Source organism: Triplophysa dalaica, chromosome 24 (assembly GCF_015846415.1).
Source record: "Triplophysa dalaica isolate WHDGS20190420 chromosome 24, ASM1584641v1, whole genome shotgun sequence".
NCBI classification, from domain to species: Eukaryota; Metazoa; Chordata; class Actinopteri; order Cypriniformes; family Nemacheilidae; genus Triplophysa; species Triplophysa dalaica.
In genome coordinates, this window is record NC_079565.1 from 6,876,283 (window position 1) to 6,900,951 (window position 24,669).

Genomic DNA, 24,669 nt, shown 5'->3' on the forward strand with positions numbered 1-24,669 from the left:
AGTGAATATAGCCCATTAGTAAATTTAAAGGAACAGTTCTCCCAAAAATAAAAATTGTGTCATCATTTACTCACCTTTGAGTTGTTCCGGATCTGTATAAATTTCTTGTTCTAATGAACACAGAGTTCATTAGAGTTCTAATGAAACCAAACAGTTCTGGCCACCATTGACTACCGTACTAGGAAAATTGCTTGATACATTTCTTTGTTCTGTTGAACACAAAAGAGGATATTTCGAAGAATGTAAAAAGCAAACGGTTCTGGGGAACTTTTTACTACCATTTTCATTTTTCCTACTATGGTAGTCAATGGTGGCCAAGAACTGTTTAGTAACAAGCATTCTTCCAAATATCTTTTTCGAACCACCATTTAGACTCTTCATTGACAATTCAAGAAGTTCATTTTTTTGCCAGCAACATAGAAATTCCAAAGGGTATGGTCATATTATTAGTGTTTTAACCTGATCTTTTAGAAAGAAATTGAACCCATCACCTTCTATAGACATTTAATACCTTCAGCACAATAGCAGGAAAAGGAAGTGCAAAATCACCAGCGGAAGTTCAAAATAAAATGGATGATGACATCTGTATACTCCATTTATTGTGAGCAAGCTACATACTCGATAATATCTGTGGACAAAAGCAATACATGCCCTGCATGATTCACTCGATTGTTAATAAAAACGACGCACATATCTGAAATCAAATTAAACACAATTGACGGTTGCTAGAGTTTCGTAACTCTTAACAATTCAAAGAAAACAAACACATTCATATTGACATGATACACAAGACACAGGTTTGAAATGTTAAAGAAATAGTTCACCCTAAGCTTAAACATGTCATGTACTCACTCTCGTCTTAGAAAACTTTATTTCTTCTGGGGGAAAACTCAACTTGTGCTGGAATGACACGAGGATGAAAAAATATCATATTTTGGATGAACAATTCCTTTTAAAGCGTGTAGACTTAAACACAAAATAAAGTTTCTCTGCATTTTTTGCTGAAACTGCACAAAGTTTGTTTGAGTGCTAGGAAAAGCCTTGGGCTCATAGAGGTGAAAACAAAGCAGTACATTTTCAACACCGTTTAGTGGCACAATGGAGGCACCCTTGAAAGGCACTGATGGACAGAATCCCAAAGTCAGGAATGTTTCTCATAAACAAAGACTTTAGAGTTGGGGGAGACTGCTGTTTAAAGTTTGTGAAACAAAGTAAAGTCCCCTAGGAAGAGAAACTTGTCTTGGGGGGGGTATTGGAGAAAGACTAATGTAGGTCACGATGACAGTAAAGCCATGCCTCCGATTTATCCCCCCTTCTCCTTTGCTTTGGCACGCTCAATGGAACTCAAGCAGAGGAAATGCTGGCTGGCTCAAGCCCCCATCCCCCATCTTATTTCTTCTCAACATAAAGTCGAAAATCAGCAACATCTGTGTAATGCAAGCCAGGCCGGGCTCCACAGGGAAGAGACCGTATAAACCCTCTCCAATGTGTGCGAGACGATCTATTAAGCCTCGCTTTTCTTTTAACCCTCTGCTGTCTGCACGTCCTCGACATCGGAAATAGAGAGGATACGAAAGAAATTCGCTGACTTATGCTTTTTTCGAATACATCCAAAGCTTCCCACAGTGAAAAACATCTGAGCTCAAGAGGAAAACACACAAACCACACACAACACAGAAGAACCACAACGTGACCACTTAAAAAAATCGTAATGCTATCAAAAGTGCAAATTTAGTTAAACGATAAAGTTTTGGGTTTGAGCACCATAAACGACAAGACATCTCTTAAAAATCATATGTGCATAATATAAGGCAGTGAACGTGGCTCTGTTGCCAAGACTAGTGAGCTGCCTAGCTGCTTACTACCTACGTAGGCGTCTCTCTTTTAGTCAGCTAGTTTAGATCCTAACTGAAATCGACCTAACAAGTGGCGTCATTTTTGGCTGAATGAATCTCTGAAGTACGTTTCTTCAAACTCACATTGACAACGCACACTATGTTTCAAAGACCTAACGCGTGTCATCGAAAATCAGACCCATTGCTGCAGGGATCTTTTGCAGTGCACTAACGCTTTCGGTGTGTCTTTTTTCTGAAGCGTGGTGATGATGACATAGATAACTCCCAGAATGCACAGGACCAGCACCAAAGGCACAGTCACCAAGATGAGCGTCATGATGTGCTCGTCGGTGTTATTCACCCTCAGAACAACGTCTACCTCCTCTTTCTCGTCGTCATTTTTGTTATCAGCGTCATCCTGGTCGTCATCGCTTTTGTAGTCGTCAGAGTCTTGATCTTTGTTTGTGGTGTCTGGCTGCCTGTTGTCGGGTTTTACTTCTGGTTCTGCTTCAAAGTGCACTCGGCAGCCCATGAAATCGTTCAGGATCGACCTGGGATATCCAGAGTCTACTTTCATTCGCCTGTTATCGAATCTCCAATATTTGGTGTCTTTGTAGAAGTAAGTGAACACTGTGTGGAAAAAATGGGATGTAGTTTAGTATTTAAGTGACACTAAAAGGTCCACTGTATGAAATTTGGCGGCATCTAGCGGTGAGGTTGCAAATTGCAACCAATGGCTCACTCCACACCTCCCTTTCGAAGCACTACGATGGTTGAAAGGACTAAGATGTCGTCAACTTTTCACTTCTTTGGCGAAGGAAATAACGTATTAACGAAAACGGGCTCTGCAGAGCAGTTTGTCTGTTTAGTGATACTGTAGAAACAACATGGTGAATTCCAAGGGGAGCTAGGGTGTATGTAGATAGAAATGTCTCGTTGTAAGGTAATAAAAAATAATGCTTCTTTATGTTGTTATACATCTCTGAAGACATTATGTATATTATATTACATTTCTGTCAGTAAAGAATGTCCAAAAAATTACACACTGGACCTTAAAGTTTCAAGTGCTAATACATAAATGTTCAGCAAATGATCTATCTGTTTGCAGCATTTATTCTTTTGGGCATGTAAAGTTTTTCACTTTTTTCACATGCACTAACAATGAACAATAGTATTTTTTATAAATGAACAAGAAACTGAAATATTTTGCAGCAATTATTATCTTGTAAAAGTCATTTGGCATCATAAACGAATGTTCCACTACAGAGCCCTTATTGTAAACTAATACTAATGTAAGAAATTTCATATAATAAATACGCTAGTAAGTATCAAAAATATCCCACTGCTTCCAAACAAATAATACATCTGGAAAAGTATGGTCATTGGTATCATCACCGAACGTTTAATTGCCCAAGATTTTAGCCAATCAGCACATTTTCAGGTCAAATGTCTTATTGTGCCCCAGTTTTTAAGCAATGAGCTCACACTTTCCCTCTCAGCTCTGGATTAATATACTTTATTCAGATTTTTTCAAATTTAGCCATGATATTTTCCTGGGCACCAGTCCTCTTAGCCTGACTCACCTCCATCATCGCTGAGAAACACCCCTTTCGGCGAGCCAGGAACGGCCCCCCACACACTCACTGGTTTGGGGTAGTCTTTATCCATGGCACGGGATTCTTCACTAAACCGCCAATATCTACAATAAAATAAAATAAAAGTCTATCATGTATTCACGGCCGTTTAAACCTTTATATGCCACTTTATTCCGTGGGGAAAATGGACGACACTTTGAGAAATGTCTTGGTGTTTTTGTGTTCATACAATGGAAGTTAATGGGGGTTTGTGTTGTTTGGTTACAGACGCTCTTCAAAATAAAAAATCTTAACAGGTTTGGAATGACATAAGAATATAAACGCAAAAAAGTGTTTCATTTTTGGGTGAACTCTCCCCATACCCCCAGACACATATGGCCTCGTCCAGCGTTTACCTGTCTCCACTGAAGTAGTATGTATAGCCAGATGGTTCCCACCACACAGCCGCGTCCACTCTGTCGGGCATTCCCTGACCGTAACGAAACAAGTCCTGGGGGTATCCAGGCTCCACGTCTGCCTCTCTGAAAAGCCAGTATTTATTTCCTGCAGGAGTGATACAAAACACAAAGAGAGGACGGACAAAAAGCCACATTAGATGGAGAACCATAACAGGAGGGGTTGCGTGGCTGAGAGATGATATCACAGAGATCTCTATTCAGCTAGCGAGCCTGCACAGAAGACCGCATTGTGTGACATGGATACAGCTCCTCATATGAATGCAAAAAGTGAAATCTGGATTCTTGAAAATTTGCATAACCAACACAAAGTCTCGAAATGATCCACGACCTGTCACACAAAAGCTGATGCTCTTCCAGCTACACCTTCCCGGCTCCAGGTTTCTTTTACTTAAAATGAAACCAGATCAGTAAGCATCTGGCACTGAAGCTGACGCAATACATGACTGGAAGACTCGCCTTCCCCCTCCTTGAAAGTTTCACGAGTGACATAACTTCAAGATGTTGTTACAGCAATGAGAGCTTTTGTTTAAAAGAGAAGTGGTTTGCTATCTGGGAAATATTAGAGATTTTTGCACACGGTGTCATTTTGATACAGAGATTTCTAGTTACACTTTTCATTGACGGTTCTTGAATAAGATGCAGACCTTTAAAGAAGACAAATTTCCCATCGTGTCGTTCGTATGCAGCATCTATGTCCTCAGGAAGCCCCGTCCAAAAGAAGGAGATAGGCATCGGGTAATTATCCAGAACACGGTTCCTCCTAACCCTCCAGAACCAACGACCCTGCCAAAGACATTCAACTTCATAAATCTTTATCAAACCATACCCCAGTAAAACATTGGAGATATATTCTTACGTGTACATTTATCTTTTTCAAGGCACAAGAACCACATGCATCAAAAAAAAACAAAAGACATTGATGCATACAGGATCTAAACAAACTAGGCATAAAGCTGGTCATAAAGCTTAAAGACTATGTTAAAATATTAACTAGACCATCAAATTTTCAAAAGAACAAGAGTGCTGGTTTCCGTGCGTGCCAAAATGGTCTGGCACGCTTCATTGCTATCCAGTTGCTAAATTGTTCTGAGATTTATTTAACATGTTTCTTTGTGGTTTCCATGGTGTTCTAGCTGGTTGCTAGGATGTTAGGTTTTAGAGAGAGCTTAAAGGAATAGTTCACCTTTAAAAATCGTTGGTCTCCATTGACTCGCATTGGTTTTGTACAATACAACAGAAGTCAATGAGGGCCTACGGTTTTTGGTCACCAACATGTTTCAAAATATCTTGTTTGTGTTTTTCAGAAGAAAGAAGATCACACCGGTTTAAAATGACAACAGGATGAGTACATGATGACAGAATTTTCATTATGAAGGTGAACTATTTCTTTAAAGGGGTCATATGACACGGCTAAAACGAATATTATAGTTTGTTTAAGATGTAATGAAATGTGTATACATGATTTAGGGTTCAAAAACAATGTATTTTCCACATAACCTGCATGTTTGTATCTCCTCTTTGCCCCGGATTTCTGAAACGTTCAGATTTTTAACAAAGCTCATTGCTCTGAAAAGCGAGGTGTGCTATGATTGGCCAGTTAACCAGTGCGTAGTGATTGGTCGAATACTGCAAGCGCGTGACGGAAATGTAACGCCTCTTACCATATTTGGAACATCAGGTTTCAAAACAATTGTACTGACAGGTAGGCCCACCTTACTTGCGTATACATTTGGGGGGCTTAGTCAACTCATACCACGAACTGACGTGGATTTGTGGGGGTGTGGTTACACGAGGCGTTTCGGGCAAGTCTGGATGAGCATTTGCTTTTAGATAGAATGCATCTTTTGTTCCCACACTTTAATTTGAGCAATTTTACGTGTCCAATACATGTCAAATACAACACAAAAGACACAGAAAACACGTATTCGCACCATATCACCCCTTCAAGACAAAAATCTTGATATAATTTTGTCCCTTAGATATGGCTCTGGTCCCTCTTTTTATAAAGTACATGAGTTTTTATCCCAATCGAACCACTAATAACCAGGTGTCATTACAGATACAGATAACTCCTCACCTTAAAGACAAACATCTCCCCTCGTAGCATGGTGACCGTGTCAAAGTCCCCCTCGCAGATGTCAGGTGCATCCTGATCTGATCGTGCTGTCGGCTGGGGTCTGTAAGTCCTCCTGGTGGGGTTGACCGGAGGGACCCATGGTTTGGTGGGGCGCATTGAGGGTCTGGATGTTCTTGGATGGGCCACCGTGGTGGTGGGTTCAGCAGTGGTTGTAAGAAGGGTTGTGGTGGTCATTGCTTGAGTGGTTACAATCTCTGGAGGTCCTGCATGTTCAAAACCATACTTTCACACTTAGCTTATGTGACTTGTATATAATATACACAGAGCATGTGGACTACAAGGTCAATGGCAGCCATGGAAAATGATCAGTATAAGTGAACTCACCGTAGATCTGGTGAATGCCATTGATGTCATCCTCAGCCAATGAGAAGTGATTGGTGTCCATCCATTGGTAAAACGGCGCCATGATGGCCGAAGGGTCACCGGAGTGCTCCAACCCCAACGCATGACCCAGCTCATGAACGGCGACCAGAAACAAGTCAACTCCTGAACCCACAGAGTGATACACCAAATTACAAAATTACCACAATAAAAGAAAATTTGATAGTCGGTTGAGGAAGAATTTTACCAACAGCCAGATAATTTTGAGAGATAAAAAATATCTATGTTAATATATTCTTTGCGGAAAAATAAACACTCTGGGGCGGTTGCCCGGACTGGGACTATTTTAAACCAGGAAATTTAAAAGGTAGTTTTAAAACATGCCTTACAAAAAACATTACTGGTGTGCATTTTGAGACAGCACAAAGGCACTGATGTGAATAGATATGTCAGTGCAAGCTGCTTTCAATTTGGACAGTTCTTACACTTATTTTAGTCTAGGGCAAGTCGAAAGGAAAAGGCATGCAAAAAAAAAAAACTGTTCACACCAGAGCCGTCCGGTTGGTTTAGGGTCCATGGTTCGTCTGTGTCGAAATGTGTGTCGCCTCCCATGCCAGGACCAGGGAAAAAAGCATGTGCTAGAGAACCTCCTTCCCCATCGAAGAGCGACATATCCCCATGATATCCAGATGCAAACAGTATTATTATGTCAGGTCCTTCGCTTCCATTTTTTATCTCGTGGTACGGGACCTCCTCAAACCGCAGAGGCGTAACCTTCTGCCAAACCTGAAAGGCTCTGCGAATAGCCTCGTACGTCTGCTCCCGGCCAACCTTTGGTGAGTGGTTCTGAATACTTAAGGCAGAGAACAAACAAAATAATATTTTTTGTTAGTTTCTGGTTGCCACAACATTTGTGAGTCTTTTATGATTTCAGGTTAAAGGGACACTTCACCCAAAACTGAAAATCCTGTCATCATTTACTCACCTCTGAGTTGTTCCAAATCTGTACAAATTTTTTTGTTCTCATGAAGACAGATCTTAACCCCCACTGACTACCACAGAAGGTAAAAATACTTTTAGAAACATGTTCCCCACGAGTCCGTTTTTCAACCTTTAGTTAGTGTGAAATGTTGCTGCAAAATGATAACGCTCAAAGTTTGTGACAAGCGAGATGTTGTCTTTAACAGAATTTACTTTTCAAGGACTACAGAGAACAGCTGGATCGGACTACAGCCATCTACTTCCCGGGTACATGATGTCACCATTCCGAGTGCTTTTAATAACCTCCGCCCACAGGAATACGCCAAAAAAGGGAAGAGGTCTTCCTTAGAGAAGTGGAAGAGCCGCAGCTGGAGTAGTGTTCGGTTATCAGAGATCGTAAACATTTGAGTGTGCTGCGCGCCTCATTACTTTCACTTTCATCACAGTCCTACAGCTGGTAATAAGAATTCACCTAAACACATTCTTCCACGACTTTAATATCGGCTGTGAAAGCTGTTCTGTGTAATGCACTAATATTGTGTGTTTGTGCGCTTACCTCTTAAACACTTCAATGAATCGTCTTTTTAAGTCCTGCTTGCAAATGTCTCCTGGTCAATCTGCTTGTTTTATTATGCAACTGGGGTCCAATATAAAAGAGCAAAATGAATGCTTCTGTTATTAGTGTTATTTAATATAACCGGTCTGACCCCATTCAGTCCGGTGTCATTCCCCTCGCCATAGTAGGAAACAAATGTGCAATCTCTAAATAAGATTGACGTTTGCTCATGCACTAATAGACCTCCATTACACTTCGATCGGTCCGCATGTTTTTAACTGATAAAGTTAAGTAGAAGCCATTGTTACTGTCCATCGCTAAAAGCCAAAGTTTATGAATACACGTGAGAGGGGCACCGACTAATCACAACAGCCTGAGAAGCGGAAGCCAATCACGAAAGACGTGGTCAGCTTTACCAATCAGAGCGTTTCAGAAGGAGGGACTTTATATAGAGTCGAAGAAATCCAGTTATTATTCTTTAGTTCTGTTGAACACAAAAGAAGACATTTTGAAGAATGTAGGACAGCTAACAGTTCTGAGCTCTTTTGACTACCATTCAATAGGGGGAAAATCTGTCTGGTTACACGCATTCTTCCAAATATCTTTCTGCGTGTTCATCAGAACAAAGACATTTATACAGATTTGGAACAACTCGAAGGTGAGTAAATAATGACAGAATTTTCATTTTCGGGTTAAGTACCCCTCTTGAGTCACCTGTAGGTGAGCTTTTCCTCATCCCACTTGTGGCCGGTAAGGGCGTAACGTTTGCGTCGTGATGCTCCTTCGGTTAACTCCTCAAAACGATCAGGCACTCCACAGCGAGGTCTTTTCATAGCTCTGAAAACAGGAATATTCACATGTTTTACCATCATGACGTTGCTTCAAAATTCTCTTATAACACAGTTAAGCAAAACTTAAATTCTAACAGAACTGTTACACATAACAGATAAAGTGCCTTTGACCCAGTTACGCAACTCTAAGAGGGTAACTGATCGCAGGTCTTTCCACTGCCTTACACAAACTTAACTCTTATAAATAAAACAGTAATTTATTCCACACAATCAAAACAAACATAGGCTTTGAGGTCATTCTATGGTCAGTAAAATAAGAGGGTGTACCAGAGGAAATCATACTTCATAGTGGCCGTGTCCATTTGTCCAGTAACCTCCAGGCCATAAAAGCGCTGCATATCTTTAACGGCACTAGAAAGCATCTGAGATGACTGCATAGTGGACATCTGTCTACTCGCCTGGGACAAGTAGCCATACATCCTCAGCCAGGACTTTAAAAAAAGACACAAAAGAATTTTTTATCGTAAAGGAGTGAAAAAGTGAGTTGCCGAGTAGGACACAATGTCATCATGGCCAAACAGAAAAAAAATCCTTATTGGTCACATCTTGGAACAATGTTTTGAATAGACTTGCTTTGTCATAAAAGTAAGTTTTAATCTGCAGTAAGCAAATGTACACAACCATTATTTCTTTATAGAGAAATTGAATGTAAGAAAAAGTATTTTGTCCACCATATCTAGAGTTTGTGAACAGAAATCAGCTAAATCTTCCTTCAGTTGTTATGACCTGTGGATGCGTTCATCTGATGTTTAGGTAAACAAAAGAAACAACTTGGAAATTGCTCTTTGCAGAGCACCAAATGTTTATTTAAGATGGCACCATCTGCTAAAAGAAATTCATAATGTAATACATTTACTTTTGAATAATTTACATTAGTTTTGTTTACTTTATCTTAGAAGTACTTGCAACAATACTTAAAACGTTAACAATCAGACCAACAAACCTTCGTTTACCATTTACTTTGTTCTTCACTGTTATAAAAATGACAAAGCAATTGTATAGTGCATTGAATTAAAAACGAAATGAAATGTACTTGAATAAAAAAATCTTGAAAAATGTATGGAGTACAAAATAATCATTATGATAAATGTATATTAACAGGTTTTCCATTATACTTGATACCTAAATGTTTTTTTTTTATAATTTTTATTGAAAATAAATACTAAAGGCAGTTGCTAAAAAGCCATCCATATTTACAACAAAGAAAAATATACATATGCATTTAACACATACTATATACATAACGTAAATAGAAGTTATTTATACATGTTTGCAATTGTGTGGACTATAAATAACGGCTCGTACAAACCTCTGCGCTGAAATCCTCATCCTCAGCAGCTGTTCCAGCATTGATGACAAACAGCAGGATCAAAACCGTAGTTACGGTTCTCAGTGACCGTCGCGAGCTGCGGACTGACATCTCTCCGCGCCCGGGACAGCTGCACACCAACTCCGCTGCTATGTGATAAACACACAAGCTTCTCCTCACTGCAACAGTGTATCCGAAATCAAACCGGAACCTGAGATTTGATCACCAAAACACGGTCCCCGTTATCCTCGGATACACAAATCGAGCAACTTATTTTTTTTTCGTGATCCGTTGCATAGTTGTGTAAAATTAGCCGGTTGCATCTAGCCTATCACAATTAAAACATCCAGCAAAGTGTGATGTTCTCCCGAAAAAAAAAGCGTGTAAACTCCGCCGTTGAAGTTGGCCTGAACGGCGGCTCCCTACAAACAGTAGGAACGCAATACTTGTTGATGCTGCATCGCCCTGTGTCGTTTCCCGTGTCGCCCGGTTAAAACTAACGTGACCTGAAAATGCCGGTGACCGGGCGGCGTGTCCTCGATAAAAGGAGAAACTCTAATACGAGCACGAAACCTCACGAGGAGCTCGTGCTGATATGCAGCACGCGGCCGCACCCGAGGCTCTGCCCACTGTAAACCTGTGCGATTATTATACACGTGTAATATGAATCACTTTATATAAAGTTCACTTATATATTTAAGACGCAGCATGTCAAAGAGAAGCGTGTTGAAATATGTTTATTTAAAGAATGAGTTTATAGCAAATTTCGGTAAGTTGTAGCGCTCACTGCTACCTGTTGGTCATATTCAGTACTGTGCACAGCTGTTTTTATGACTCTGCATCACAGCAAACAATGAGCAACCCTTTGATGCATGTCCATCTCAGGAATCACTTATTCGAGTATTTAATGTGGTCAGCAAAACACATACATTGCACGTTGAGGGCCATGTTATGGGCCCTCCAACAGAGCTTGAAAGCTGTATTATACCCAAACCACTGGGTTTGAGGCAAACATTCATTTATTTAACTGGTTGTAGTGCGTCGTCTATTTCCAGCTTTAGCAACGCTGATCAGGATGAGAAGGAAGATGCCCAAAGCCCAGATCACTCCAAATGGAAGAATCAACGCCAGGAGATCTACAATAAGACACACAGTTAACGCTGTATTTGTGTAGATTTAAATGCACTAAATAAAACTTGTTAACTTACTTGGCACAGGCCTCTCGGGTAGCTCACGTTTGATTGGTCCATATGACAGGAGGCCTTGAGAGCGTTCATCCAAAACAACCTCTCTTTTGGATATAGATTTGCATTCCTAAAAAATGTGATTTAGTTAAGAATGCAATGTATGATGAAGGCAAGTTTTGTTATTTTTGAAAAGGAACAGGTCTGGAATATGCTCACAGGAGTACATGATTCTCCGTCTTCTGGTGTACAGAGGTGCACGGTGCAGTGCAGGTAGACACTGTGTGGTCCGTTTACAAAACGAAACAGATCGAAGGAATAACGAACAGTCGACCCCTCACCGTTTCTCCCGGCATAGAGTGATGTGCCATTTATAAATGTAGTCGTTTTGTCATTTATACACCTTAGACATGAAAAATGGCTGGATTTAACATTTACAAAATGGTAATAATTCTTACAATTCAAGGTTAAACGTACCCATTTACAAGCATTGAATGGACGAATCCTGACTTATCGTTAGGTTTAGCTGACTGGGTGGCCCAACACTCGTTCACTTTCAGATTGAAGAAGTCTTCTGGTTCGGTCACTTGAATCTGGACGTAGACTTGATCGCCGAGCTTAATCGTAGGTGCGCTGGTGAAGGCTTCCCTGTACGTGTGATCTTGGAACAAACTCATCTCCACTTTGGCATCCACCTCATCAACCTTGAACATTCTCTCGCTTAAAACCAACAAACATAAATTACGGTTGAAAAATTAAATGGTCACTGTAGCTATTGGGAATTACAGGAATAATAATGCCATTACTGTCAAAACACGCCCTAATGGGGGGTTATACATTATTTGGAATAACAGGAGGGTGATTATTTTTAGATTCTAGGAAAAAGCAGGTCATGCCCAATCTCAACAACAGTTTTGTGTTACCTGGAGAAAGACAAGATGGGAAATGCCAGGCTGAGTCTGCGGATGTACGGATAGACACACTTGTACTCGATGTGTACAACTGGATGCCTCACAATGTTTCCATAGGTAGGTGGATCGGACATCAGGGTTAAGGTGTACACAATGTGAGTTATGTTCTTCTGTTAAATATACCAATACGTTAAGAAAAACAGGCATCTATTCCACTTGAAATGAGTGAAGGGAAGACTCACCTCCACAGGTTTACCCCCACATGCAGCGTACTGGTCCATTGCTGTACGCAGTATGACATAGGTTGATCCAGAGATCTCCTCTCGGTGTCCACGACAGCTGGTGTTAGTCAAATGAAGAGACTCAACTCCCACATTGTAGTAGTTGAAGAACTCTTCATCCACTAGTATGGAAATGTAGTCTTTTCCACACGTTACATTCATTGTTGCAACTTCAAAAAATGTTATACATTTGGAAAAAGTCATGTTTTAGTTATTAGACCAATTTAAATAATTGTATCACATTTATCCTAGACTGAATTACCCTGGTCGCAGAAATCTCCAAAGTATCCAACTGCGCATTTGCATTTTCCCCACGACAGAACGCAGGTGCTCGGGTCGGTACACCGTGAAACATCGCATTCACCTGTTTGAACCTCACACGGTTAAAGTAATCTCTCCAGTTACTTCAATTTACTTAAATAACATAGATCCTGCTTACCAAGAACGCTTTCAGCAGCCCACAGTACAGTTATAAGATGCAAAAACACCTGTGCAGGTAAAAATACAGATTTTAAATGTTCACGGTACGCTTAATTCAACAGCAAAATTGCACGTGGGCACACACCTCTGCGTTGTGACAGCGCGCCATTTGTGTTGGCCTAATGTTGACACTATTATATGGACTTATATTAGTTAGTATATAGAAATAGCAATATGTAGTCTTTACGGGAAAGGACTGTGGAAAAAAGTAAATATGGATTAAATAGCTCAGAGGATAAATTGATTTGATGAGTGACACCTGCTGACTCTCACCTTTACAACCGAGCAGCTGCTAAATGGCCAACTGGTAGAGATAGCATTCAAGTACAGCTCAGTATCTTTTATTTAGAAATACCCCCCTTCATAACACTTTCCTTATTTAATTATTAGGATTCAACCTCCTAAAGTTATCAATGTTCATGCGGAGCTGCGCAGACCGCTTTGCGTATGACATCATAATACCGATTCGAGAGCTTTGCTGTCGTGCAGGAGGGCTGTACTCTCGCGGTACTTGACGCCGCACTCCGATCGGTCTGCGCATCACGGCAGTCGAACACGCCTGTCTGTTGGAAGAACATGTGACTCTTATGACGTGATCAAAACAAATCCAATGATCGGCGCTCGATTTTTGCAGCCGCTGATGTTTGTAGGAAGTCATGTGAGCCGGGATATATGGCGGCTTCTGATCGTTGTTTGCCTTGATAAACATTGCGATGCGCTACTGTCATCTTTCTCTGGGAAATATCACGAGGAATTTTGCTCTCTACTGGTCGTTAACTGTAAATTATTTAGTTAAATTATTAAATTAAATTAAGTGTTGGATTAAGAAGCGTTGGCTTTTATTTTACAAGGGCTCTCGCGTTCAATGTCTCAAACAGCAGTTATTTTATAAGTAATGTATATAATACAATTCTGGCGTTTATGCTAATGTGAAAACACATGTTAGTCCGGTTTTGTTCAACACGAGCGCATGATGATCAGTAGCTCGTGCGTGAAACCTTAATACATCAATGATACATTAATAACTTTCATCTAACAAGACTGCTTCTCTTTATTTGGAAAATTCGCGCAGCTGCTTTCAAAGGTCAGGCTTGACGATTTCTAGGACTGATCTGTGTGAAATAGTTGAGCAAGATGAACACAGAAAAGGATTTTACTCCTTTGACTCCAAACATTGTGCGAGCACTCAACGACAAGTTGTACGAGAAGAGGAAGGTGGCAGCTCTTGAAATCGAAAAGTAAGTCATTATCTATTATTCTTCAAATCAAGATTATGTTTTAAAAGGCAAAATAGTTATTCATAGTACATTGTTCACGTTTTATGACACTGGCTGGCATTTTAATGCAAACAATAGTGTAAAATATGTACCCTTCCATTTCCTTGTAACAAGTTATTAGGACTTAGTTATGGTATTTGTGACTTCAGTAGGGAAGATCATCTGACAGGCCACATGACTCCATTAGTAATTTTATGATCAATAGTCCAGTGCATCACTCATTTATTTTTTATTGTATTTCTTAATCTTTAACCAGGCTCGTGCGAGAATTTGTCGCCCAGAACAACTCTGCACAGATCCGACATATCATCCAGATTTTGGCCTCAGAGTTTGCACTCTCCCAGCACCCTCACAGCAGGAAGGGGGGTCTCATCGGTTTGGCTGCGTGCTCTATTGCCCTGGGAAAAGTATGTGATTTTAAAGCACATTTTAAAGCCTTTGATTCAGTTGTACTTTGTCTTTGCAAAGCAGTAACACTTTGTAACTTTAATTGTTTATCTTAACTTACATTTTGTGTTTATCAGGATTCCGGACTGTACCTAAAAGAACTCATTGATCCGGTCCTTACTTGCTTCAATGACTCCGACAGCCGTCTGCGGTATTACGCGTGCGAGGCCCTTTATAATATAGTGAAGGTTGCGAGGGGGGCAGTGCTGCCTCATTTCAATGTGCTGTTCGATGGACTCAGCAAGGTCAATTTTTAGTCTTTACGATGTATCTAATATGGTGTTTTATTTCTATCTAACCTTTATAACATCACCAGAACGTCTGTTTATGCATTTGATATTTTGTTTATCGTTTATCGTTATTCAAATACTATAATAATATGTTTATTCTTCACACTGTTTTGTAAAAAAATCCTGTGTTAAACCTCACTTAATGTTTTGTCTATAGCTTGCTGCAGATCCAGATCCTAATGTCAAGAGTGGATCTGAGCTCCTGGACCGGCTTCTTAAGGTATGATATTTTAAAGTGATAGTTCACCCAAAAATCTGTCATGATCTACTCACCCTCTTGTCATCTTTATGACCTTCTTTCGCAGTACACGAAAGGAGATATTTTGAAGAACGTCAGTAACCAAACAGCACTGGCACCCATTCACTTCTATGGTATGGAGTCAAAACCAATGCAAATGAATGGGGGCCAGTTACCACATTTTTCCAAATATCTTCTTCAGAGTTCTGTTGAGGAAATACATTTATATAGGTTGGAAATGACGAGAGGGTGAATAAATGATGACAGAATATTTATTCTTGGATGAACTATCACTTTAAGATTTCTTCTTGCACACATGTTGGCTTGACAACGTGTTGTTTAAATTAATAAATATAAAAAAGATGTCTATTTAAATTTGTGTGTTTTTTTTCAGGATATCGTAACTGAGAGTAACAAATTTGACCTAGTGGCTTTTGTTCCCTTGTTGCGTGAGAGGATTTACTCCAACAACCAGTACGCCCGCCAGTTCATCATCTCCTGGGTAAATTGAGCACTTTTAAGATACAGTATATGCATCGTATATTTACAGTTGATCTAATAGGTGCCGCAATTCTGTTGCAACATCCAGTAATGCGTTTTCTAACTCTCTGCTGCAGATCCACGTGTTGGAGTCCGTTCCTGATATCAACCTCCTGGACTATTTGCCTGAAATTCTGGATGGACTCTTTCAGATCCTTGGAGACAGCAGCAAAGAGATCAGACGAATGTACGTCTCGTATTTTCACTCAACTGCTATCATCTCTTCCTCTTTTCTGTTTGTTCCTACGTAGTATTTCTGTTCATCAGGTGTGAAATGGTTTTGGGGGAATTCCTAAAAGAAATTAAGAAGAATCCGTCCAGTGTCAAGTTCGCAGAAATGGCCAACATTTTGGTTATCCATTGTCAAGTTTCTGATGAATCCAAATCCAGTAAGTCAAATATTGTCACGTCTAGACTAACATTAAACCATTACGCCATTAAATGTATTTTGTATTCTCTCTTTTTTTCCAGCGAATGATCTCATACAGTTGACTGCTATGACATGGATGAGGGAATTCATCCAGCTTGCAGGGAGAGTGGTTCTGCCTTATTCCTCTGGAATACTGACAGCCGTGTTGCCGTGCCTTTCCTACGATGACCGTAAAAAGAGTACGATTAATTTACATGTAACATTTGCATTTGTATGTTTTATGTAGCTTTGTTCAGGAACATGCCATTCTGCAAAATGTATTTACAGCTTCTACAGATCTTCTTCTTAAATGTCTCATTTCCAGGTACGAAAGAGGTCGCCAGCGCATGCAATCATAGCCTGATGAAGCTTGTGACACCTGAGGATGATGAAGATGATGAAGATACACAGACCAAATCTTCTCCTCCTAGCGATGAGGCACCAGCTAAAAAAGAGGGAGATCTCAATGGTTTGTTTTTTGATATTATTTATTGTTTTAACATTTTTTATAACCCAGTTATATGTTGCAAGGAAAATGTGCTAGGTTGCAAGGTTATGTGGCAAAAGGAAAAAATGTTGGTTGCATTGGCCGGGAATCGAACCCGGGCCTCCCGCGTGGCAGGCGAGAATTCTACCACTGAACCACCAATGCTTTCCTGATTTCACTCCCCTTCTCCTTCCACCATATAAGTGCGCACATGGTGCACCTACCAGTATGTTTCACTAGGAGGCAATGATTCTGAAGGATTTTTCCAAAAGCAAACCATCGCCCCCTATCTATCAAACATGCATTTAACAATTTCAATGCCTCTTAGAGACACAGCTGTAAGTACATCACAAATGTGTTTTTATGTTGAAAGGCAGGGGGCGATGGTTAGCTTGTCTTTGAGACAGTGAGGGAATTGTGCCCCCTAGCGAAACATAATTATAAATGCACAGTATCTGTGCAGGCGTCTGTGAGCTTACAGGAAAGCATTGGTGGTTCAGTGGTAGAATTCTCGCCTGCTACGCGGGTGCCCTTGGACACACTTAGCCCCCACTATAAAGGAAGCGTAACCATCAGCTCTGCCAAATCTCCTTCCATGTACTCTTGGCACGAGCTCCGAAACCAACCAGCTGATCGTCGTCTGATGATGCCGCTGGTGCAGCTGGAGTTTTGGACGTGTAGTGAAAAAGAGACAGAATTTCCTCGAAGCTGTGGGCGTATTTCACAAAAGAGACCAGGCTGCTCTTGCTGTGCCCCTCGGTCATTGTGACTCCTGCAGCCTCTTCTTGCTGAAGGTTCTTCATCAGGTAGATGGTGTACCCCACATCATTTTCAAGGAGCCACCGGAAGGACTTCCCCTTGTATTTCCCAAACTGTAGGATGTAGTCACCAAAAACTTCTTTTTGGTGTGAGGCATCACCTCCTCTTTGACGGACCACATTCAGAGCTCCTGCTTAATCGGTGCCGACTTGTCCTGCAAAGATGGGTTGTTTTTAGAGTTCTGGCCTGGTCAGTTGGATCCTGCAGAAGATATCCCAGCGGTCCCTTACGAAACGCAACCTTAACCCTTCCAGGAAAAAAAAAGACCCTTTTCTACATGATGACCTGCGAGACAAGAATAGCAGTTTTTAAAATGTTCAAATGGGTTTTCACACATGAAGTACAAACAGTGTTGTGATGAAACGTACAACTGTATACTTTGTTTTCTTATAAGCACTCCGTTATTTTACATTTCAGAAAAAAGCTCTATTCATATACATAAAACGCTTCCAACCAATGATGTGCCTTACGAAAATTAACCATGGATTTATTGCAGTTAAAACGGAAAAAAAACAGGGTTACTGTAGTAAAACCATAGTTACCAAAAGAGAACTATGGCTTTAAAAAACATAGTTAAAGCATTGATACTGTGGTCAAAACCAAGAAAACAAGGTTACTACACTGTTACCACAAAAAAACATCCTCTAATGTGATTTATAATTAACTGAAAATAGGAATTATGTTTATATTTAAGATTGTAAGTAAAGAGGGCAAGATGTGCAAAATAACCCGGTAAACGTCCAAACATCCCTCAATAAACAATACACAAATCTATAAGATGCAAGGTGCAAGACGCGGAAGGGCGCCACAGAGCGTCAGTGGCCGAAAGGATATTGCATCCGCATTGTTTTAGCACTACCATTTAAAATGAATGTGAAACTGTTTAGGGCCGTTTAGCGAAACAATCCCCGCCCCCCGGGAGGCCCGGGTTCGATTCCCGGCCAATGCATCCACAATTTTTTCCTTTTTGCATGTCTATCAAAGACATCTCTTGAATATATTTCTTTAAACGCAAGTATAATAAAAATGTATTCATTGCATATTAATTATGGAGTAAATATGCTTTTTTTATTTAGTGGTTTTGTCTTTTATTTTAGATTCCCTAAATGAATCGCAGGAGTCGGTTGGCTTCAGCAACATCTCGTTCTTCACACCAACAACGTATGCACTGAAAGTTACTGACAATATTTTGCAGTTATTTCTATCAACATCTAACACAAATACACTTATTTTAAGCCTTAGCAGCTCACACAAGTCACTGACTTGACGTAATAAAGAAAATATTCAGAATAAACATGATAAAAAAATTGTCTGTTTAACAAATAAGACAACACTAGGTGATTTAGTCAAGATCTCTGATCCAATTTTACGTTCTGTAGTTCTGACAGGTCTGCAGTAACTCTAGATCTGGATGGCATAGTGCAGGTGCTGGACAGACATTTACAAGATTCGTCCACTGGGATGATGACGCGCATTGCTGTGTTGAAGTGGCTTTATCATCTTTACATCAAGACCCCTTGCAAGGTGATACTCGTATTGGTTAGACTACATTTTTTTTTTTTTTTTTCCTATGTGATTTAAATGATTCATTCTCTCTATGACAGATGTTCAAGCACACCGACAGTTTGTTCCCCATGTTATTGAAGACGCTATCAGACGAGTCTGATGAAGTACGTACTGAAAATGCAAAGTATTCTCAGTGCTAATGTACAGGGAAAAGCAAATGTAAAGATCAAAATCTCTCACAGGTGATTTTAAAAGACTTGGAGGTTTTGGCCGAGATCGCATCATCCCCTGCCGGACAGACAGACACCTCCGGATCATGCGACAACTCGGATGCCAAATCCGAGCTTCATATTCCCGGAGGGATCAGAGATGGACCACAGATGGTGGTTGGTGAGTATCAAGGACCAAGAACCTGTTTGAAGTTCTGTGTTGACATTAAATGAACTATAACGCTGTTTTGACAGGATCTAAGATGGCAGACTTGTCTCCGTCAACCCCAAGCATGAATTCATACTTCTACAAGTTTATGATTAATTTGCTCAAGCGCTTCAGTATAGAGAGGAAACTTCTAGAAATGAGGGGGGTGTTTATTATCAGGTAAAACCGCCCTAATTTCTTTACAAAAAAAAGGTGTATAAGTTCCAAAAGAAATTTGCTGTCACCAGCACTAATGAGATTTTTCTACCACAGGCAGCTGTGTCTCCTCCTGCACGCCGAAAATATATTCCACTCCATGGCGGACATCTTGCTAAAGGAGGAAGACCTGAAATTCGCCTCCACCATGGTGCAGACGCTTAACACGATTCTGCTAACCTCTGCTGAACTTTTTCAACTGAGGAATCAGCTCAAAGACCTGCACACACAGGTAACAACTTTTAAGGGTTGTACGTAATGCTTTATAAGACTCGCGGATAAACCTTTGTCTATAATCTTAAGAGTTGAGTTCCACTTGAGGACATTTTTTATCCTTCAGGAAAGCTGTGCTCTATTCTGTTGCCTCTATCGCTCTTGGTGTCACAATCCAGTTGCCACTGTGTCTCTTTGCTTCCTGACCCAGAATTATCGTCACGCCTACGACCTCATCCAGAAATTGTATCCTTTGCTGTAAAGTGTTTGCATAATGTAACACGATCTGTAATTTGTAGAAAAATTAAGAGACCATTACAAATGTATTGTGGACCTTCCAGAACCTCAGAAGTGACAAAGTCATCCAACAGCAATGAGAGACCGACAGCATGACAACACTAAAAATCAAGGTTATCACATAAAAAAATCAAGTTTGAACTTTTTCTAAATAAATTTACAAATATTACTGTTGTATTGTTTATATATGAATATTAACTTTTTTTCTTTGCAGCATTTGAAGTCTGAAAAAAACAGAGCATCTTTCTTGTTATTTTGGCTTGTTTCTCCAGTTGTTATTTTCCACAAATAAATGCAAATAGAAACAATATCTTTATTCGAAATTTGGGGGAAATATTGTTAGTAGTTCACAAAAACGAAACAAAAATGATAATTTACCTTCACAGAAAATAATTTTGAAATGGTCTCTTAATTTTCCATGGCTCTAAATGTTAAACTGTGCTGTAGACCTTAAAGCGGTAGGTATTTATAAAAAAAAAAAACTGAACTATGTTATGTGATTCATTTTGTGTTTTTTTTTATTTCACATAATTGATATTCTCTCCATTATTCGGACAAATGTGTCTGGGTTTGTGTAATAATGCATTTTATGTTAATAATACAAAATACAGTTATGCTCAGTTCTAAAACTTGTCTTTAGTGACAAATTGGTCTTTGTTTGTCAGAATAATCTGTAATAAAATAAAATGTGATAGGAATTCAAAACAATTCACAAATTCTTTGACATGAACGAATCAGCGGAAATCTTGAGGTGACTGTTGACTTCCTCATGGAGGTGGATAAACTTGTGCAGCTCATTGAAAGCCCCATTTTCACCTGTGAGTCCCAATTGTCCACCCAGAAAAAAAGTCACATTGAGTATCACCGCATCTCCATACTCTAACACTCATGCTTCTTTCAGACCTCCGTCTTCAGTTACTGGATGTAGAGCACAACCCTTATCTCATCAAAGCTTTGTATGGCCTGCTAATGCTGCTTCCTCAGAGTCAAGCATTTCAACTTCTGTCACATCGGCTCAGCTGTGTTCCAAACCCTGAACTGATGAGGACTGTGTAAGTGCCAATATCTTCTAAGTCGGACAGCCACTGTATTCTCAGGCATACTGTGTTATAAAGTGTCACCTTCGTTTTACAGAGAAGACCCAAAAGCACCTGTCAAAGACAAACGCACAGCTCAGCCTCATCTAGAGTACAGTGATCTGCTCCAACACTTTGACCGAGTTCAGAGCAAACACTTGGAAGTGAGACATCAGAGGGCAGGCCGCTCTGAGTACCCAGACAGGAAGCTGATGATGTGAAGGCAGCCACGAGAAAGATACGTAGTTCTCCGTACAGGCAAAGAGTGGAACCACAACAGGACCTGTAAGGGGCATCCATATGTCAAATAAATTTGTTTTTAAAGGAATTGTAGGCACGAGGGACTTTGTGTCTTATAATTTTTATGATGCGTTCAGTGCTTTATGTTCAGGTGCTGGAGAGCTGATTTATTACATGCACTCACTTGTACACAGTTTATCATATCTGTTACATATTACAAGCTTACGTCCTCAGTTGACAACACATTGCATGACCCCTGCTTATGACATGTAATATAAATGTGTCAATTGTCTCTTTTTTTGCATTGCAATAAGCGTATCTCATACACATACCGCAGCCAACACTATCAATTCTTAATAGTATCTCAGTATTCCCATGAGCAACAACTTGTCTCTGTGCCCATTTTTAGCATTTCATCCACATTTGTTTTTCTACTACATCACAGATTTACACTTGGCCTTACTGTACATGCAAACCTATGTAATTTCTTTGTAATGTAAAAAAAGTTATAATAAAGTGGACCATGTATTGTATCATAGTTTTTATATTTTGTGCTTTGCTCCGATGGCTTGAGAATTCAAAGTGAACCAAGTTGCTTATTGAACAGTCCAGCAGATGGCGCAATTGCGTCCCTTTCGTCAGGAAGACCGAAGACTGTGCGGAAACTCGCAATTTTTAGGAGAATATTTAGGAGCTTATTTTATGACTAACCTGTTGTGGGCATTTTAAAACACATTCCTGACAAACGCTTAACGTGGCGTGTACGAAGACAATTCTGTTAAAAGATCGAATAACGTAACATACACGCTGTACAGTAATACAGGCTAACGTTACACTATGTACAGTAAAATGAGTCCAAAATGTGAACAAAACGAACTAAGTTTCACGTTAAGCTCATTCTATGCGAGGAAAACGCTTACACATTTCATTCAGCACTTTATTTTAATATATCATACAGTAGTTTAATGTGTATATTGTATTTGCTCGTTTGATTTCACTCTCTTAATGCATTAAAGCGTTTTGATTTGTCCTCCTATTGTAACATTATTAAATCCTAGCTCTTATAAAATATCCAAAAGAAAATTATACCGGCAATTATGGCGGTTCTCGATTACACAAAACTATTTTACGATAACATATGTATGCAATACTCGTTCATTCCTCGTTAGTATAGTGGTCAGTATCCCCGCCTGTCACGCGGGAGACCGGGGTTCAATTCCCCGACGGGGAGAACAAATTTTTCCCCCATTTATCGAACCCTCTTATTACAGGTCATAAATGTATTTGTTTAAACCACCTATATTTTTTATTTCAAATTATATAGGCTACAGTACATTTATCTTGTCTTTACTGAAGGCAGGGCAAATAAGCCCTTTCCCATGCTCGTTGCCCAAAAGGTAAATTTTCTTGGAAGACATTCAATTTACTACTCATTGAGCATAAACTTTTATCTTTATTACTTACAAAAGTCTACAAAGCTAAGTAAAATAAAAATAAATAAAAATGATACTTCACAAAAACATGACCCAAATTTCCACAAAAGCCAAGTAGATAGAATAATCGTCAATAGATTTTAGAAGTTATTTCAATATGTCAGTAGTGGCTCTTTACAGTTTTATTTTGTATAGGAGGGCGAGACACCTCGTCGAAAAAAGTCAACTCTTATCAATATATCGATTTTTGCCGATATCCCGATCATTTCACCTCAATTAAGCCGATAGCCGATACCGATTTATGTGATATATCCAGGGCATTTTTACGCAGCTATAAAAGCGGCAGGTGGTGGACAGCTTTTTTCTGCTAAGGTGCTCTGGTTGTAAATTTAAGCAGCATGGAAGTCTGCTATAATTTAAAAAAACGATTGTAAAATGAATTTGGTGCATATTAATTAAAGAAGCAACAAGAGCAGAGTTTAAAGAGACATGCTTATGCAAAGATGTCTTTGAAATGGAGACTACAAAAATGGCAGTGCACAGACGAAAGCACCCGTGATCTTAAGTTAAAGACTACTCCCGATGGACGATGGGCAGGATTTAACTTTACTATTACTGTGTGTTTTGGTTAAAAACGTTAATAAAATAGGCTGGGCGCGGCTAACGCGCGCCGAGATGTATTTCTTTGCGCACCCGGTTAATTTGCGTAATACATAATTTATAAAGATAACTAGCGGTTGTTACGTTCATATTCGTTCTTGAACAAATTGAAACATGAAAATGAAGGCTACATTTCACTGCAACTAATGTTAATGAATTTTGCCTTAACATAAAACCTTTTTCCATACCTAAAAGCCTGAGATTTCCTTCTAGAAGTTCAAATAGGGTCGTCGCCTTCAAGGTACAGCCTGTAAATAAATTCACACGGATGCTTTTTTTGTTTATTTTAAAATGCCCTTACCTTAGTTGAAATAAAACTCCCTACCTTATTTATTGATACAAAATGGAATGCAAAGCTAAACAAGAAAGACACTTGCCGTGCACGACAAAGAAAACAATATTTATATGTGGTGCTGATAAGGAAATATCTATAGCACTATAATTAGACCGTCTTTGTTGCAGGGTATTTTTTTAGGATCTTAACAGTCGGCTTGGAGGTATCAAGCCCGTTTACGTTATTAATTATCAACATTATAAACAATAAATCCAGATATTCTTGTCTTATCAAGAACATGTAAAACAAAATAAACAATATTATTATATAACACAGACCATCAATATACTCACTGTAAGTTGCGTTTTGTTCATTTTGTTTTGTATGTTTTCTTTTTGCATTATCCCATTACGCGTAGGTTTAAATGCAGTTTTATGTATTTTTCTATATTTTCTACATTTAAAAAACTATATACAGGATGTAGTATTAATGCGTTATGAATATTTAATGATAAGTATAAGCTTGATGTGAAATTGTGACCAAATAAAAACGTAACAAATTACGTCATTAGTAACTTAATTTAAATCAACAAATATTGGAATATTCGTTGTTCATGAGCTCAAAAAAGGAAATTATAGAAAAATGCCCATCTCTAATTTAAACTCTGCCTCCCAAATAAATACAGCCCCATGCTCGCTGGGGCACAAACACGCAAATTGACGCAAATGCATATTAATCGGCCGATAATATCCGCCTGCCGATAATATCGTGCATCCCTATTTAGAACCCAATATAATTTTCATTTTGTCCAAATTTTTGTCGAGTCCGGTGCAGACACCATGTTATGAAATAAATTTAGTCTGTTTATACAAGTGGAATGCTACCGGCAATGCCGAAACAGTCCTGTTTGTCTCAAGTCGACATGAACATC

General features: G+C 39.5%; 3 protein-coding genes and 2 non-coding genes across 7 annotated transcripts; 2 read left to right on the forward strand and 3 right to left on the reverse strand.

Annotated features, from left to right (window-relative positions):
- Positions 1–582: 582 nt before the first annotated feature.
- mmp15a (matrix metallopeptidase 15a) lies at positions 583–10,668 on the reverse strand. The gene is made up of 10 exons (XM_056739422.1): positions 10,044–10,668; positions 9,017–9,165; positions 8,598–8,720; positions 6,895–7,199; positions 6,350–6,511; positions 5,966–6,228; positions 4,533–4,671; positions 3,826–3,973; positions 3,419–3,534; positions 583–2,465 (listed from the first exon to the last, which is right to left on the reverse strand). The coding sequence occupies exons 1-10, from the start codon at positions 10,152–10,154 to the stop codon at positions 2,029–2,031; spliced, it is 1,953 nt and encodes a 650-aa protein (XP_056595400.1). The 5' UTR covers positions 10,155–10,668; the 3' UTR covers positions 583–2,028.
- A 95-nt stretch (positions 10,669–10,763) lies between these two features.
- zpd (zona pellucida glycoprotein d) lies at positions 10,764–13,409 on the reverse strand. 3 transcript variants are annotated; one of them, XM_056739425.1, is made up of 10 exons: positions 13,173–13,248; positions 12,985–13,095; positions 12,859–12,907; positions 12,682–12,783; positions 12,381–12,477; positions 12,151–12,308; positions 11,705–11,947; positions 11,447–11,630; positions 11,252–11,357; positions 10,764–11,179 (listed from the first exon to the last, which is right to left on the reverse strand). In XM_056739425.1, exons 4-10 carry the CDS (start codon positions 12,777–12,779, stop codon positions 11,067–11,069), a joined length of 999 nt encoding a protein of 332 aa, XP_056595403.1. In that variant the 5' UTR covers positions 12,780–12,783; positions 12,859–12,907; positions 12,985–13,095; positions 13,173–13,248; the 3' UTR covers positions 10,764–11,066. The 3 variants fall into 3 exon arrangements, with proteins under 3 accessions (XP_056595403.1, XP_056595401.1, XP_056595402.1); XM_056739423.1 differs by having other exon boundaries at positions 12,381–12,589; positions 13,173–13,242; XM_056739424.1 differs by lacking the exon at positions 12,985–13,095 and having other exon boundaries at positions 13,173–13,409.
- A 29-nt stretch (positions 13,410–13,438) lies between these two features.
- On the forward strand, positions 13,439–21,904 carry vac14 (vac14 homolog (S. cerevisiae)). The gene is made up of 20 exons (XM_056739421.1): positions 13,439–13,678; positions 13,972–14,137; positions 14,433–14,583; positions 14,701–14,868; positions 15,071–15,133; positions 15,546–15,653; positions 15,769–15,878; positions 15,959–16,080; positions 16,163–16,300; positions 16,426–16,569; positions 18,504–18,567; positions 18,786–18,930; positions 19,011–19,076; positions 19,155–19,302; positions 19,377–19,509; positions 19,603–19,777; positions 19,886–20,004; positions 20,794–20,873; positions 20,957–21,107; positions 21,190–21,904. The coding sequence occupies exons 2-20, from the start codon at positions 14,034–14,036 to the stop codon at positions 21,350–21,352; spliced, it is 2,352 nt and encodes a 783-aa protein (XP_056595399.1). The 5' UTR covers positions 13,439–13,678; positions 13,972–14,033; the 3' UTR covers positions 21,353–21,904.
- On the reverse strand, positions 16,682–16,752 carry trnag-gcc (transfer RNA glycine (anticodon GCC)). The gene has a single exon. It is a non-coding gene; the product is annotated as a tRNA-Gly (tRNA).
- A 626-nt stretch (positions 21,905–22,530) lies between the features above and the next one.
- Positions 22,531–22,602, forward strand: trnad-guc (transfer RNA aspartic acid (anticodon GUC)). Its single transcript has one exon. It is a non-coding gene; the product is annotated as a tRNA-Asp (tRNA).
- The last annotated feature ends 2,067 nt before the right edge of the window (positions 22,603–24,669 follow it).

Coding starts and splice junctions, on each gene's coding strand:
- vac14 (XM_056739421.1), top strand. CDS start 14,034: ATGAACACAGAAAAGGATTTTACTCCTTTGACTCCAAACATTGTGCGA. Junction 18,931..19,010: donor ACATCAAGACCCCTTGCAAG/GTGATACTCGTA, acceptor TCTCTATGACAG/ATGTTCAAGCACACCGACAG. Junction 19,303..19,376: donor TGGACCACAGATGGTGGTTG/GTGAGTATCAAG, acceptor CTGTTTTGACAG/GATCTAAGATGGCAGACTTG.
- mmp15a (XM_056739422.1), bottom strand. CDS start 10,154: ATGTCAGTCCGCAGCTCGCGACGGTCACTGAGAACCGTAACTACGGTT. Junction 8,721..9,016: donor ATGGACACGGCCACTATGAA/GTATGATTTCCT, acceptor TCCTGTTTTCAG/AGCTATGAAAAGACCTCGCT. Junction 3,535..3,825: donor TACTACTTCAGTGGAGACAG/GTAAACGCTGGA, acceptor ATTTTATTGTAG/ATATTGGCGGTTTAGTGAAG.
- zpd (XM_056739423.1), bottom strand. CDS start 13,008: ATGGCGCGCTGTCACAACGCAGAG. Junction 11,948..12,150: donor CCCATCTTGTCTTTCTCCAG/GTAACACAAAAC, acceptor GTTGGTTTTAAG/CGAGAGAATGTTCAAGGTTG. Junction 11,180..11,251: donor ACCCGAGAGGCCTGTGCCAA/GTAAGTTAACAA, acceptor GTCTTATTGTAG/ATCTCCTGGCGTTGATTCTT.